General features: G+C 46.9%; 2 protein-coding genes across 7 annotated transcripts in view; both read left to right on the forward strand.

Annotated features, from left to right (window-relative positions):
- Positions 1-5,044, forward strand: part of Tdrd7 (tudor domain containing 7) — a 58,732-nt gene extending 53,688 nt beyond the window's left edge. For all 5 annotated transcript variants that reach the window (XM_048337538.1, XM_048337466.1, XM_048337566.1 and 2 more), the window contains 2 exons: positions 2,333-2,493; positions 4,584-5,044. In XM_048337538.1, coding sequence (XP_048193495.1) covers positions 2,333-2,493; positions 4,584-4,804 — 382 coding nt within the window. In that variant the 3' untranslated portion in view covers positions 4,805-5,044. The remainder of the gene's footprint in view (positions 1-2,332; positions 2,494-4,583) is intronic.
- Positions 5,045-10,096: 5,052 nt separating this feature from the next.
- Positions 10,097-15,700, forward strand: part of Tmod1 (tropomodulin 1) — a 73,567-nt gene continuing 67,963 nt past the window's right edge. The window contains exon 1 of one of the 2 annotated variants that reach the window (XM_048337879.1): positions 10,097-10,121. The gene's annotated coding sequence lies outside the window, so the exon portion shown is untranslated. Of the gene's footprint in view, positions 10,122-10,494; positions 10,562-15,700 lie in introns of those variants that run through there. The other variant, XM_048337864.1, reaches the window with a different exon arrangement.

Consider the following 15,700-nt stretch of genomic DNA (forward strand, 5'->3'; position numbering starts at 1 on the left):
AAACCCAGGGCTTCATGTATACGAGGCAAGCACTTTTGCCACTAGGCCATATTCCTAGCCCCAAAGTTTTCTTTTTTTTTGGTTTTTTTTTTTTTGGCAGTCCTGGAGCTTGGACTCAGGGCCTGAGCATTATCCCTGGCTTCTTTTTGATCAAGGCTAGCACTCTGCCAACTTGAGCCACAGTGCCACTTATGGCCCTTTCTATATATGTGGTGCTGAGGAATCAAACCTTCAGCTTCATGTATATGAGCAGAGCACTCTTGCCATTAGGCCATATTCCGAGTCCCGCCCCCCCCCGCCCCCATGCAATTTTAAAGACAATGCTATTGGTGGAAACCGATTCTTTTTGCCAGTACTGGGGTTTGGACTCAGCACCTTGCACCTGCTAGGATATCACTTGAGCCACATCCCCAGCCCCACTTTTTTTTAAAGTTATTTTTCAGATATGATCTCATCCTCAGACCATAATCCTCCTACTTAGGCCTCCTAAGTACCTGGGACCACCAACATACAGCCTCATGCCTGACTTTATTTGTTGAGATGGAGGTCTCAACTTTTTGCTTTCAGTATAACTGTGATTATGTATGTAAGCCACTGTATCTGGCCTTCCATGCTTTTGTTGCTTTTTTTTTTCCCACATAGACCAACTAGCAATGTGTACCAATCTGGCCTTTCTGCATGTGAAAAGTCCCCTCCATTTTGGTCTGAAGTTCAGCTTATCTTCCAGATGATGGCTACCGTTTGCTAAGTGCCTTGTAATGTGCTAGGCCTCTCTCATATAGTATTTATGTAAGTGAGTTCAAAACAAATACCACATGAGGTAACTGGAGCTCAAGAGAAGAGAAATAAAGAGCCCAAGGAGACATTGCTGGACAATGGTCCCTCAGAGCTCAGGCACTTATGACCTCTTTCTCTGTCGTCTCTGGGATTCATGTGTTATTCCTTGTACTTTGGGCCTTCCTATCTGAAGGTTTCTGGATTCTCTACATATAAAGTTTAAAGTTGGCCTCCTTTTTTTTTTTTTTTTTTGTAGGTTTCTTACTGCAGCTCACCCTTAACAGCCACATAGATGTCCTCTACCTAGTCAGTCCTAGCCTGGCAGTGTGTGCCACTGCAGTCCTGGCTCGTAAACCTGCTACAGAGAATGACTGGGCCTGCCACCTGCAGTGCTCTCTGGGCCATGCCATTCAGGGCTTTGCTCCTTTGGCTTTGAGTTGTAAATGACCAGCCTTCATTTGCTTAATGTAATCTTTTCTGATCATGCTAGTGACACTGTAGGACTTTAGAGTGGCTCTTCATAAATTAACCTTAATGCATCAAACTTTTTCTCATGTTAACAATATTCTTGGGCTGGGGATTTGGCCTAGTGGCAAAGAGTGCTTGCCTCCTATACATGAAGCCCTGGGTTCAATTCCCCAGCACCACATATACAAAAAATGGCCAGAAGTGGCGCTGTGGCTCAAGTGGCAGAGTGCTAGCCTTGAGCAAAAAGAAGCCAGAGACAGTGCTCAGGCCCTGAGTTCAAGCCCCAGGACTGGCAAAAACAAATTAAATGGTCATTCTTTTGTTCAAAACTTTGCTGATCACTAACCTGCCTATGCCAGTCTAACTTTATTTCTGCCCACCATTTCCTCTTCCATTGTCCTTGCTCTTATCTCAGGCTCTCCTTTAACTCCAGCTCATCCCACTTGCATCTCTCTCTCCAGTGTTTCAATAAAGACTGAGTGCTTGCTGATACTCAGAATCCTAAGTACTGTGGATATGACTATCTCCCAGGAGTAAAGGGATCCAGGCCTGATTATCCCCCCCACAGTGTGCCTTGTTTTTAAGAATGGCTGTATATAGCAGTATCTTTCATGCTCCTCGAGGCCCATAAGTCTCTTGAATGAGCAGATTCTACTAGATGAGCCAGTGGCCAGTAGAGAGTAGTGGCCATTGTGGGGGGGAAGAGAACAACTAGTAACAGTTGCTTTAAAAAACAAAACAAAACAAAAACTTCTCTAACAATATAGTTTTGGCTTTTGCCAGTCCTGGGCCTTGGACTCAGGGCCTGAGCACTGTCCCTGGCTTCTTTTTGCTCAAGGCTAGCACTCTGCTACTTGAGCCACAGCGCCACTTCTGGCCGTTTTCTATATATGTGGTGCTGGGGAATCGAACCCTGGCCTTCATGTATACAAGGCAAGCACTCTTGCCACTAGGCCATATTCCCAGCCCCAACAATGTAGTTTTATATTTGATAGCCAGTTCTTGTATTTGTCAGAAAAGATTTATTTGTCCTTAAAATAGGCATTGACTTTGTATGTTTTCTCTATTTAATTCAATGCACATCTAGGTGGCACAGGGTGCTTTTAAAAGGAATTCTGACCAATGGACTGGTGTCCGTGTACGAGTTGGACTATGGCAAGCACGAGCTAGTCAACATAAGGAAAGTACAGCCCCTAGTGGACGTGTTCAGGAAATTGCCCTTCCAAGCAGTCACTGCCCAGCTTGCAGGTAATTTCTGTGGAATCTTCCTATACCTTCCTGTCCTTTGTTTGCATGCCTGAGTAAATTTCTAAAACTGCAGTGATATCCCAGTACAGGTACTATATTGCATTCGGCTTTTCTTCACTTAGCATTCTTTTCCTTATTTTGGTGGTGGTGAGGGTGGCTCATGGTTTTGTCAGTTATTATTCCTTCCTCTAGTAGTGGGCATTGAACTCAGGGCTTTATGCACATACTAAGCTTAGCATTCTGCCACTAAGCCATCCCCTTACCTTCTGACTCAGGTAATTATTTTTAATGGATGCAAGCCATTCCATTGAATCAGTTATTTCCCTCCGATTAAACAATTAGCTGTTTACACTTGTTATTGTAATGTTGAAAGAAACCTCACAGATACAGAAAACAATAGCAACAACTCAAGTGACCACTAGTCATTCTACTTTGGATTCCTCTGCTAGAATAGGCTTAAGTACTACTACTGTAATACTTGGACTAGAGCTGAGTGCTTTTCCAGCCTAGACCCCATAGCCTTCAGCCTCGTGGACTATCTTTCTAGCACATTCCTTCCTGCACTCTGTACTTCCTTCTGGAGGTGGGTGAAGTATAGTTATGATGTTATTCAGCCCAGGAGTCAAGTCCTTTAACGTGTTTACCTATGCACATCATTATTTCCGCTTATGTTCCACAGCTTTAAATAGGTATATCAGATAATAATGTGAGTATAACATCACCTTCCAGGCCAAAACATGTAGCACAAATGCATGAATGTCTTCATACTTATGCCTAGAGATGTAGTGTTGAAGTTGGGCCCATCTGCAACCCGAGTTTCTCCTTTAGGCTCACCTCTGCCAAGCTTGCTTTCCTCTTCTGATTTGCTTGTTAAGAGTCTCTCTGAACATCAGACTCCTGAAAGGGAAAACTGGAAGAATGTTTGGTGTGGTGAATGTCTCTCACACCAGCTCAGGCATCTGCTAGAGAGGATGACATAGGTAGACTGGGGGTTTCATGGAAGTAACCTGCTGTGTGGTGTGGCTATTGGAGGCATCATATTGGTAAACTTCGTTCACTGTCAACCACAGCCTGAGAATATTCCTAGATCCAGGGAATTCCCTAGAACCTAAGTGGGAATCCACAAGATGCTCTAATTGTGTGTGAATCAGAGTGTTTTAAGGATTCCCCAGGGACACTGGGCAACTCCTTGCCCACTCAAAAATGGGGTCATGTTTAAGATCTTAACAGGATTCTCTGACTTGATCTCTCAAGTTCTAAAGTTACAGAGATTAGCAGATTCCAGAGCTTCAGATTCATCTGGTCCAGTTTCTTTTCTGCTAGACAGACGGAGGCCCAAGAGAGCAGTTGATCTGCCCTAGGTCACAGCCCGTAATGGAAGAAAAGCTGGCTGATAGTAACCAAGTCTTGCCACTTAAACACACTGCCTTTTCCATGATGTTTAGAATAGGTTTTGAAATTACACTATTAAAAAATCATATAGCAATCCTTAAAAAAAAAACTATTCCACTGGAAAAATTCTTGAAGAAGGAATGTCACTAGTGTCATAGAGATTGACGTTTTGTGCTCCCACCGATATCTCAGTTGTTAGTTTAAGGCTACATGTAGTTTGGTATGGGGAACAAGAGTAATTGATTAGTAGTTGATTAGCTCACTTTATAATACATCATCATCTCAAAAGAAAATCATGTTGGTAGGTAAAGACTTGCAGAAGTGAATGAATTTAGAGAAAAACCATAAACAGGGCAGGTCTAACCTGGGATGCTACAGCTACTGTGAAATATGCTAAACAGTTACTCCTTAAAATGGATCAAAGCTGGCACTGGTGGCTCATGCACAGTAAGCTGAGATCTGAGGATTGTGATTCGAAACCAACCCAGACAGGAAAGTCTGTGAGACTCTTATCTCCAATAAACTACTCAGAAAAAGCCAAAGTGACACTGTGGCTCAAATGGTAGAGTACTAGCCTTGAGCAAAAAGAAGCTCAGGGACAGTGCCTAGGTTCTGAGTTCAAACCGTAGGACTGGCAAAAAAAAATAAATCAAAGAAAGGTGTGTTTTGAACCCTCACCTTCCCTGTTTTTCTCCTAGGAGTGAAGTGCAGCCAGTGGTCTGAGGAGGCTTCGATGGTGTTTCGAAATCATGTGGAGAAGAAAGCTCTGGTGGCACTGGTACAGACGGTTATTGAAAGCACTAACCCTTGGGACCGGAAGGTAGTGGTCTATCTAGTAGACACGTCGCTGCCAGACACTGATACCTGGATTCATGATTTTATGTCACAGTATCTGGTAGAGCTTTCAAAAGTTAATTAATCACTGCGTCTGGGACCTTGACAACTAATTCAGATTTTTTTTAGCAATAATAAAATGTAGTAGGCTTTAAAAAAAAATCTTATTTCTGCTACATGGCTCTGACTGTTGTGGAAGATTGGAAAGAATATGCTTATGTTTGATGAGAGATATTTAGCAAGTTTTGTTTTAACAAAGTTGACTTTTCAAAGAAAATTGCACTTGAATTATTACTATAATATTAGAATAAAAATGTTTATCAATGTAAAAAACTGACTACCTTGTCATTTCTAGGCTTTATTGTCCTAAGATGAAATTTCATTGCTTATGCCAGTAATGTCTTTCTTGTGATACAGGGCCCTTCTTCAGTTAGACTGAGTTCTCTGCCTTAACTCTTATCCTGAAGTAGTGGTGTACCTCAAAGCAACTGGCCCCCAAAGCATGTGACCCAGAGTCTTTGGCATATCAGCATTGCTACAGGAATAGCCAGGCAAACAAGTATGCTCTCACCTCAAGTCTTGAGTGGTTTCTCATTGCCCAAACAATTTAGACCCATGACCAGGCCCTTTACAAGCTCCATTCCCAGCTCTGCTCTTCTTCATACTCAGCTCCACCCACAGAGGCCTTTATCTGGGCCCTGAACCCTACACGTGTTCATCTGGGACAACTGATACTGTCAAACAAGACTTGCTTTTCTTTCCAGTATTTATTTATTTGCCAGTCCTGGGCTTGAACTCAGGGGCTGGGCACTGTCCCTGAGATTCTTTTGCTCAAGGCTAGCACTCTACCACTTGAGCCACAGCTCCACTTCCGGCTTTTTGTTTATGTGATACTAAGGAATTGAACCCAGGGCTTCATGCATGCTAGGCAAGCACTGTACCACTAAGCTACATTCCCAGCCCAAAGACTTGGATTTTTCTCAAAACTTGTCCATTCCATTCCCTCTGCCTGTATCTCATTCTCCCCCACCAAGTTTTGCTCATCAGTACCCTGCCTGACCTCCCAGACTGGTCATGAAAGCCTTTCACTGTTTCCATTTGTTCATTTGTTTTTGTTTTTAAAAATGAGGTCTTGCTATGTTGCCCAGGCTGGCCTTGAACTTGTAATCATCCTTCCTCCCCCTCTCCAGTACTGGGATTGTAGGAACGCACTGCTGCACCCAGATCTTTTGTACTTTATGCCCACACTGCTGCCACAACTAGTTGCCTTTCTACCTGTCACCCCAAGTATATAAGGAACATATACCTTCTCTGAGGGAATGTCTCTTTATCAGTAACGCATTGGTAAATGCTTTGTGACTGGTTCTGGTTGCTGGGAGGTGAGCACTGAGGGAGCATCGATATGTGTGCTGACATAAAAGTCATGGCTTGCCCCATTGGTTTCTGACTAGCAGCGTGACATCACTGAATATTGATTTCTGAGATGTTCCTTTGAGGGTCGTAATCCCAGATGATGGTCTTGAGAACACCCCTGTCTAATCCCATACACATGGGCAGAATGGCAGTTCCCACCGCTCCGCATGTCCTTGCTCCATGACAGGCAGATGGGGAGATTTGTAAGTTTTAGCAGTGGTCTCAGATGAAGTGGGGGAGGTTTAGGATGAGAGTGGGACAATGAGAATGAAAAGTACTGAAAACCTGAATTTGTAAAAATGAAAATCACTAGAACAGACAGCATAAATGGGGAAAGAAGGTAGGGAATATAGTTGAGGCAAGCTTTAAAACCAAGGGTGGTCAAGTTTGAGTGGAAGATTGAAATTTTGGTTTTAAACACAGAATTTGAGCTAATAAACCTCTCTATAAGGAGAGAGTCAGATGTTCTACCACTTGAGCCACTCTACTGACCTTGAAGATAAATACTCTTAATGTCATTTGAGAAAAAGGAGGAAGAGGAAAGGCAAATTTTTTTGTTTGTTTTGGTTTCTTTGGCCAGTCCTGGGGCTTGGACTCAGGACCTGAGCACTGTCTCTGGCTTCTTCTTGCTCAAGGCTAGCACTCTGCCACTTGAGCCACAGCGCCACTTCTGGCCATTTTCTGTATATGTGGTGCTGGGGAATCGAACCCAGGGCCTCATGCATAGGAGGCAAGCACTCTTGCCACTAGGCCACATCCCCAGCCCAGCAAATGTTTTTAAGTTGCTCATCTTAAACATGTATGAGTTATTGCTAGCTTTTAAGGTTTTTGTTGTGTTGTTTGTAATACTGGTATAAACCTAGTACCTTGCACTTGTCTAGTCAAGTGCTCTACCTTAACTCCTTTTGTTTTCATACTTGTTTAGATAGGCTCTCACTTTTTTGCCCAGGCTGGTCTACTATCCTCCTATTTGTGTTAATTGTGTAGTTGAAGTTACAAGTTCACACTACCGTGTCCACTTTTATTGCCTAAAACAAGGTGGGTTTTTTTTTTTCAATTGTTATTCTTTTTTTGCCAACTGTGCCTGTGCCTATATCCCCCGAATCTCTGACTCCCGAGTAGGTAGATTACAGGTGACAGTAACTGGTGCCCAGCCTACTTTTTAAACTGACTCAGAATTCAAGAATACTATGCCAGTGATTTCATTTGTGATGAAGTAAAAATATTCTGGTACATAAGTATTTAATTGAGATAAAATAGTGTTGATTTTTATGTGTGTATGATGGTACTATAGTTTGAACTTACATTCTTTTTTTTTTTTTTGGCCAGTCCTGGGCCTTGGACTCAGGGCCTGAGCACTGTCCCTGGCTTCTTCCCGCTCAAGGCTAGCACTCTGCCACTTGAGCCACAGCGCCGCTTCTGGCCGTTTTCTGTATATGTGGTGCTGGGGAATCGAACCTAGGGCCTCGTGTATCCGAGGCAGGCACTCTTGCCACTAGGCTATATCCCCAGCCCAGAACTTACATTCTTAATCAGGTTTTTTACTCATGACTGGCACGCTACCACTTGAGCTGCACCTCCAATCTAGTATTTTGTGTGTATATGTGCCAGTCCGGAGGCTTGAACTCAGGGCCTAGGCACTGCCCCTGAGCTTTCGTGCTTAGGGCTAGCTCTCTGCCACTTGAGCCACACATCTCCACTTCCAGGTTTTGGGGGTGTTTAATTGCAGGTAAGAGTCTCATAAACTTGCTTGCCCAGGCTGGTTTCAAACTGCCCTCACATCTCAGCCTTCAGAGTAGCCACCAGCGCCCAGCCAGTCTAGTATTTTTGCTGGTTAATTGGAGATAGAGTCTCGCAGACTTTTCTTCTCAGGCTGTATTCAAATCATAATCCTCAGATCTCAGCCTCTTGAGAAGCCAGGCCATGATATTTTTATGATGGTCTCTTTACCTAACAAAAATGAAAAGAGCAAAACTCAAATTGTCTACAACTGAAGAAGAGATGCTTTCTATTTTACTGGCTTTAGAAATGTTTCTATTTTTTAAATAAAACAATTGCAGGACATACAAAGTACAGACCAAAAACTGATAGACTATTAAAGACATTGAGGCAAAAAGGCAAAGCACAGAGTGGGAGAATCTAGTAATGTATATTGAATGTGTTCACTAAACAAAAGACTCTCCATAAGAAAAGTGGGCAATCATTTCTCAAAAGAGGAAATCCAACTGGCCAATAAACATAAGAAGATGTCAACCCATAAGGACATAGGGAAACCCAAGTTGGAACCTCAATGAGAGACAATTACTCATGTACCAGAATGGTTGGAATGTCCAGCTCTTGTTCCTGCTAAGTACTGCTGAGAATGTTGAATGACACTATGCCATTGGAGGAGTTCATGCTTCTTCGGTTGGAATTAGGCACACTCTATGACCCAGCTCTGCAAATGTATGTGCCTTTTCTTGTTCAGGAGGACACTGTGGAAGAATGTCACTGGTATTTGTAATAAAAGTTAATATCTTTTAGTAGGAAAATGGATTTTTAAAAACTTGTACTATATTCATATGAGGGGAAAAAAACCTCTACAGCGATGAGGGAAAACAAACTGCAGGCACATGAAATAGCATAGGTTAATCTCAGCAGAGTTGAATAATGGAGACAAACATCATAGGTCCAGGCAGAGAAAATAAGGATATAAATACTGTTAGAGTATCAAGAGAAGCTTTTTTGAGTACTGGACTCAAATGGAGGCACTAGGACCCACTGGGTTTTCTTGTCTCACACCTCCAGCCAGGCTCCTTGCTGGTTTATTGAAGATGAAGTTTTTCAGACTTTTCTGCTGTGGCTGGCTTTGGGTTGCAATCCTCTAGGGCCTCAGCTTTCTGAGTAGCTGGGGTTGCAAGTATGTGCTAAGAAAGTGAGCACCTTTAGGAAGAGTTGGGACAAAGAAGGCACAGGCTGGCTTCTGAGCTCCAGGGGTATGTTTGCTAATTGGTGGTTGGTTTGCAGGTGTTCACACTAAAATTTTAAGAACTTACATACCGATATTATAGGTACTTAGCTATTTGAGTCTGTAACATGTTTGTAAATGTGTAATCTGAAATGTAGATACACACGTATGTATCTCTGTTTTTATAATGATCTCTTTAAAATAAAAAGGGCACAAAAACGGTCTACAACTTCAAAAGAGATGGTTTCTATCTCACTGATTTACACACACACAGAGAGACACATAAGAGCATTCTCATAATAGCTGGTGAGTTTTCATAATACAGAAATACACCTTTGTGAAAATATTTTTAATTATATTAGCTTACATTAGCTATATAGCGGTGGATTATCATTGGTGCTTACAACATTCTAATCATTTTTACTCCCTCTCCCTCCCCCTTCCCCCCCCACCCCCGAAACAATTTAGTTTTGGGGAAAACCGGTTTCCTTGTTCTATTTTCATAATTGCAAACAATCCATCTCGACCGCCTGCGAAAATATTCTTAAGTGAGTGTTTTTCATTAGTAATCTCCACCAGAATTCAAGAGTTGATTAGGATCTCCCCCATCAACAACTTTCTCAGAACTACCCAAACCCAGACATATCCCTACACCCCTATGAATTCCTTGCCGAAGAGCCATTTGTTTATTAAAACACCCACCGTTTCTGTTTGGGTTTAAGTGGATGGTTCTGGAAGGCGCATTCGCCTTTTAAGAAGGTGGATCTTTTGTTGTGGTGGTTTTAAGTGGCTATTTTGGACTCTCCAGTTAGCCCGGACGGTGCGGAGGGAATGCATTTGAAAACTCGGCGTTGGAATTGCGCCGTCACCGAACGATAGTCATTTAAGCCTGGGCTCCCGCCAGACCTGGCCCGGCTGCCGGAGTAGGGTGACGGGCGGCGGCTTCTACGCAAGGAGGGCCCGCAGCAGCCCGGGGCGCTGCACCCATCCCCGCACGTTCTAGTCCCCGGAGGAACAAAACAATCTGCCCATCTTTTCCCAGGTAACTTCCACTCTTCTATGGGATGGTGGGGAAACTGAGCCTCGGACCTGGTGCTGCACACTCTCTGGGCTCCCGTTCCCCACCACCCCCTACTCCCAGTCCCGCGCTCCCCACAGCGGGGGTCGCTCCGCTCTCCGGGGTGGGGGTGGGGAGGCGATGCGTGCGCCTCTGCGCCCCTAGGAGAGGGGAGGGCAGGGCAGGGCGGGCGGGTTGGGGCTGAGGAGGAGAGGGCAGGGGAGGGGAGAGGGCGGGCGGGGCGGGGCGCGGTGACTGCACGAAGCCCGGGCCCGCCCCCGGCTCCCACCCTCCCGCAGCCGCTTCGGAGCTCGTCCAGCCCCGCGCTGAGCTCGCCCGCCCGCCCGCCGCCCGCGCTTGCCCCGCCGCCGCCGCCGCCGCCGCCCGCGCCCGCGCTCGCGCTCGCCTGGCCGCTCTGCGTTCCGGTAAGACCCTCCCCACCCTCTTGGGGTCCCCCATGGATTTGCGGGGCTCCCTGTCGCCGCTCCGGGGGCCCAGCCATATCTGGGCAAAATATTCAGCTGTCGCCACCGCCGCCAAGAGGGGACGGAGCGCGGCTCCCTCTATAAATAGCTGCCGCCTCGGGTCGCCTCGGGGCTGGGGAGTCCGGGAGCCGGGGTGCCGGAGCCTGGCGCTCCGTTGCCCGGCGCTCGCGTCCCAGTCGCCCTGCGTGCGCGCTCGCTCGCTCACCCGCGCGGCCCTCCCTGGCCGGGGCGCCCCGGGCACCTCACCACCGCGCCGTCACGGTGCGCTCCAGAAGTGGGGGCTCGGGAACAGCAGTTTGAGGAGCGCGGAGGTCCGGCGAGGAGGGCGCCCTGGCGCTCGCTGACCTCGGACGCAGCGAGGGCGTCGGTGGCGTGCAGGTGCGCCCGGGGACCTCGGCCGGCATTTGGTCTGTGCGCTTGGGGACACACACGGAGCCCCGGGAAAAGTTTCCCAAACTGCGAAGGGGGATGGCAGGGCTGACGGCGCCGGCACACGCGTGCAGCGGCCGGGCGAGCGGGGGAGACTGGAGACAGGGGCCCCCTCGCAGCCTTCCACTCTCGGGGCGGCCTCCTCTGCACCCCGGTTTTCCCACCGGCACGGCGACGCTAGGTTGATTCCAACCCAGCGGCTGGGAGTCCCCGGGCACGAGAGCTGCCGGGCGCGTGCTCTTGACCGACTCACTCCCGCACCTGTTCACCGCCTTCCCGGCCTGTGATGCCCAGCTGTGCCCCATTCAGAGGCGACACACGTCTAGGGGCCTTGGGGCCTCCCTTGAACTCGGATCATAGTTGGGTGTCCGCTAGGGCCCAGAATCGTCCGCACCCCCAGAAAACGCACCTGCGGGATTCTTATGGACATCTCTTTCCTGAATTGCCAAGCTTGGCAAAAACAAACAAAAAAACAATAAGAAAGCTGTAGATCAATCAATGCGCCCCCTGGCCTCAGTTTCTCCCCCCTCCCGCTGTGTGGTCCTGTGATGTGCCTTCTGAGGCGCACAGCCCCATTCCCTACTGCCCCCTTGTCACGGCAGCCCCCCTCTGAGACTCTTGGAGACCACCTGGCCCAAACTCTCCTGGGTCCGAGCCGTTGAACCAGACCCTGAAGGGGACCCTCCCTCTCTTTCTCCCCAGTGGCCCGCCATTTTGTTGTCCATGCAGGGCCTACAGGAGCCCCCGGTTCAAGGTCAAATTGCTGGACACGAGGTTTGTGGTCACTGCTCACTTTTCTCATCTCCCCCTGCCCCTCCTCGCCATACAGGAAGGTCTTGGGTTCTCTGAGCACCCCATCATTATCCCCAATTTGTGATCTGCTTACTGCCTAGGGCTCCCTTGCTTGGGCAGTAGCCCCTCATTCTGAAGTTTCTGTTTGTTTCCACTTCTTCCATTATGTCTTCTCTAAAGCCATCTTAAAGCCTGACAGATAAAAGAATTAATTAAGGAAAAAAGGAGCCAAACGGTAAGGTTTCCCCTTCAATTCAAGCCACGGGGCAAACAGGCTGAGTGAAGACTGGGAACACTCACTTGGGTGCATTATCTCTGGTGAGCTAGTGTTACAAACCCACGTTTCCCACAGCCATTGGCCCTTGGGTTCCTAGCAGCCTAAGTGGAAAGCCCTCATCCTCTAAATATAGCCCTCGCCCCCCCCCCCCCTTATCAGGAGCTCACACCTTCTCCCTCCTCCTGGGCAGGGTGGTTTCTTGCTGCATAGCCAAGGCAGAAAGCAAGGAGTGGGTAGTGGCAACTCTGAGTAATGGAAGCGAGGCTGGTCTAGAGATCAGGCCAATGACTTCAGCCTCAGCCTCACAGCTCACTCAGTGTGACCTTGAGCAAGGAGAGGTGGACAAGATAGCCCCCAAAGAACCTGGAATCCAGAGGGCTCAGAATCTCCCTTGAAAGACCTCTAGCATGAGAAGAAAAGAAAAATAATCAAAGTGCCAGCAATGAGATCTGGGGCACCCATGGGGGGGGCAGGGGAAGGAGAGGGGGGCAGGGGGAGAAAGTGGCTTTGGCAAACTAAAGAGAGCAGGGACAGTTACCTCAGAGAGATACAGGATGGTAAGATCTGGGAAGGGGCCACCAGAATTGGCACTGAATTAAAAAAAAAATCTGCCAGTGCCCAGGCTATATGCGCCTCAGTTCCCTCCTCTTTTACAGGGGTTGCTGTGGACAGGAGGTGAGATAATTCTAGGATAGAATCCCAGCCCAAAGCTGGTACCCCAATAGTACTTGTGAATGAGGGCAAAGGCAGGAGCAAAAGAGAGCTCAGGTGCACACAGGCTCCAACTGTTTCTCAAGGCTTAGATGAGGAATGAAGGGAGGGGAACAGTTGTAGGAGGTGAAATATGGCACAAGGAAGAGGCAGTGCTTCTGGCATGAGGTGGAAAAGAACCGGTGAGAGGGGCACAGAGTTTAAGGAAATCTAAGGGGTATGTCTGTGGCAGAACTGAGGTCCTTCGTGGCCTGCCAGTGTCTGAGGCTACAGTGTGAAAGGCTACTCAGCAAGTAGCCTTTCATCTTTGGAACCAAAAGGCTGAACGAAACTGGGTAAAGTGAAGTAGGTCTTGGGTTAGGCCCCTGTGCCCTTGGCAATGGTGGCGGGCCAGGAAGGGTAGTTGGACCCTGCCCCAGGGGCCTTGTAACCTTGTCTTGCTAATTTCTGAAATGACATCATCTATTGATGATGCCTGATTTAAAAAAAAACAAAAAACCAGTCATTATGGATTCTTCCAGTCAATGTTTTGAATTTTCAGCATTACTAATGGACAGGCCAGGCTGCCAACATTTCTAAAGAGGACAGTTCACTCTCCTTTCAAACCGGAACACCATATAAATCAATTATTTGGGTGCTAGGAGCCATTATCAGTTTAAAGCCATAGACTTGCCTTATTCGTGGAATGATACACATTCGTCACACAATGCTGGCGTCATTTCTTCTCTTTTCTTTTGTAAACTCTTCTTGCTTCCTAGGATGGGACCTGTCTCTCGTTAATCTTAATGATAATGAAAGAATGAGCTCATTGGAGTCAATCTAGGACAAGGGTCTGGAAAGTTTTCTTGGTGTTAGGAGGTGCTGGGCCCTTGACTGAGCTGAAAATCTAAACACTCAAGCATTTCTCTTGTTTCTCCTTTTCTTTCTTTCTTTCTTTCTTTCTTTCTTTCTTTCTTTCTTTCTTTCTTTCTTTCTTTCTTTCTTTCTTTCTTCTCTTTTTCTTTCTTTCTTTCTTTCCTTCCCCTTCCTTCCTTCCTTCCTTCCTTCCTTCCTTCCTTTCTTTCTTTCTTTTCTTTCTTTCTTTCTTTCTTTCTTTCTTTCTTTCTTTCTTTCTTTCTTTCCTTCTTTCTTTCCATCTTTCTTTCTTTCTAACAAAGATGTGTTTTGTGAGGGCTGGACCTGTTCAAATCTGAGGAAGAAGGGAGGGAGGAGACACGTTCACCCCTGGGTCCCTGTTCTCTCTTCATCTTCCCAGCTTCCCCACACTCTGGGGCTAATGACGGGCTACCACCATGGGAACACCATCTCGATGTACCTGGAAGGTGGTGAACCGTGAGCACTGCGCATTTGCTTCCATGCCCAGAGGAGCTGAGGGAAACAGAAGCACCTCCTGGCCTCATTCAGCCTTCTTCCTAGACTCACCACTCTTGGATGTCAACGCTTCTCTTACCCTCAGTCCTCACAATCCTGTTCACACCTGTGGCCCCCAACCACCTTACAACTTCCAAGTTCTTGTGTCCAGCCTGACCACTCTGCCAGCCCCAGGCATCTCTGCCAATAGTACATCCCCCAAGACACTTCAAACCCAACAGGCCCATGCTCTCTCTTCCCAACACACACTGCCCAACTGGATGCCAAGCCAGAAGCTCTCCCCTCACCTTCCCCACTCCACATTCCCTTCATGGGGCCAGTGAGTTCTGTAGATTCTACCTTCCTGGACATCTCATCTCCATTTCCCCACGTCCACCACTGTGGTGGAGTCTTCCTCCTCTCCTCCCCACACTACTGTTGGAGATCTTCAGAATCTTTTCCTGCCATGCAATAGTTAGTAGAGCTTTGTGAAAAGAGCTGTGGCTGTGTCCATGTCCTCCTTTCAGGGAACTCCCTGTTTCCTACAGAGTAAGGACCAGGTTCCTTAGTATCTAACAAGACCTGGGGCTAAGTTTCTTTGAAAGCATTACTAAGCCTTCCTCCCCAAGCTCCGGGTACCTTCTGTTCATGGCCTGGTATGCTGTGTCTTCATGCTTCTCTGCCTTTGCCTCTGCTGTTCTTTCTGCCTGAATGCTAGTCTCACTTTCTCAACCATCTTTCTTCAAGCCCAAGCTTCTTTAAGCCTTACCTATGTTCCCTCTGCCCTCCTGAAGCACCTGTCATGGTGTCCTCACGCTGGAACCATTCAACGGCATCTCTGTCGCTGTACAGACTGGAAGCTCCTTGGTGGTATGATTAGTGGCCTATTTATTTTTGCTTCCTTGGTGTCTAGCTCACAGCTCAGTTCTCAACATGTCACAAGTGCTTTAGATTTTAATAAATATTTGACCACTGAATGAATAAATGAATGAATGAAGAGAAAAGAGCTAGCAAGTGAAAATTCTATCATCACCATGACAGGCATTGAGAGTAGAGTGCTTTGCTCTTCTGCTTTCTGGAAACCCCTGGCTCCTACTGGAATAAATGGCTGGAATCAATCCATGAACACACATTCATCCTGTGAAAGAGAGACAGCAGGTAGCATCACCCTTTTTTGTAATTGTTCAGTGAACCTCTACAGGAATTGCCCCAAGTCACCTAAGTGGAGTGCACTTTGCAGGGTTTGATAAGCTTGAGGAATGAGGGTCCCCTATTGGAGGCCAGCACTTCTCAGTCTTTGATGTGCATTTCAGTCATTGGGATCTTTTCAGAATTGTGGACTTTGATTCAATAGGCATGAGATGGGCTGAGATTATGAGTTAACTTCTAATAGGCCCCCTTTTAGACACGCTTATTAGGTAATATGCCTAATAATTCCTAACATGCTTTAGTGAGCATAGCAATCCAGCCAGTCCAGTACTCCTCCCTACCCCCACGTGTGGAACGGTGATTATCACAAT

Source organism: Perognathus longimembris, chromosome 1, assembly GCF_023159225.1.
Source record: "Perognathus longimembris pacificus isolate PPM17 chromosome 1, ASM2315922v1, whole genome shotgun sequence".
NCBI lineage: Eukaryota > Metazoa > Chordata > Mammalia > Rodentia > Heteromyidae > Perognathus > Perognathus longimembris.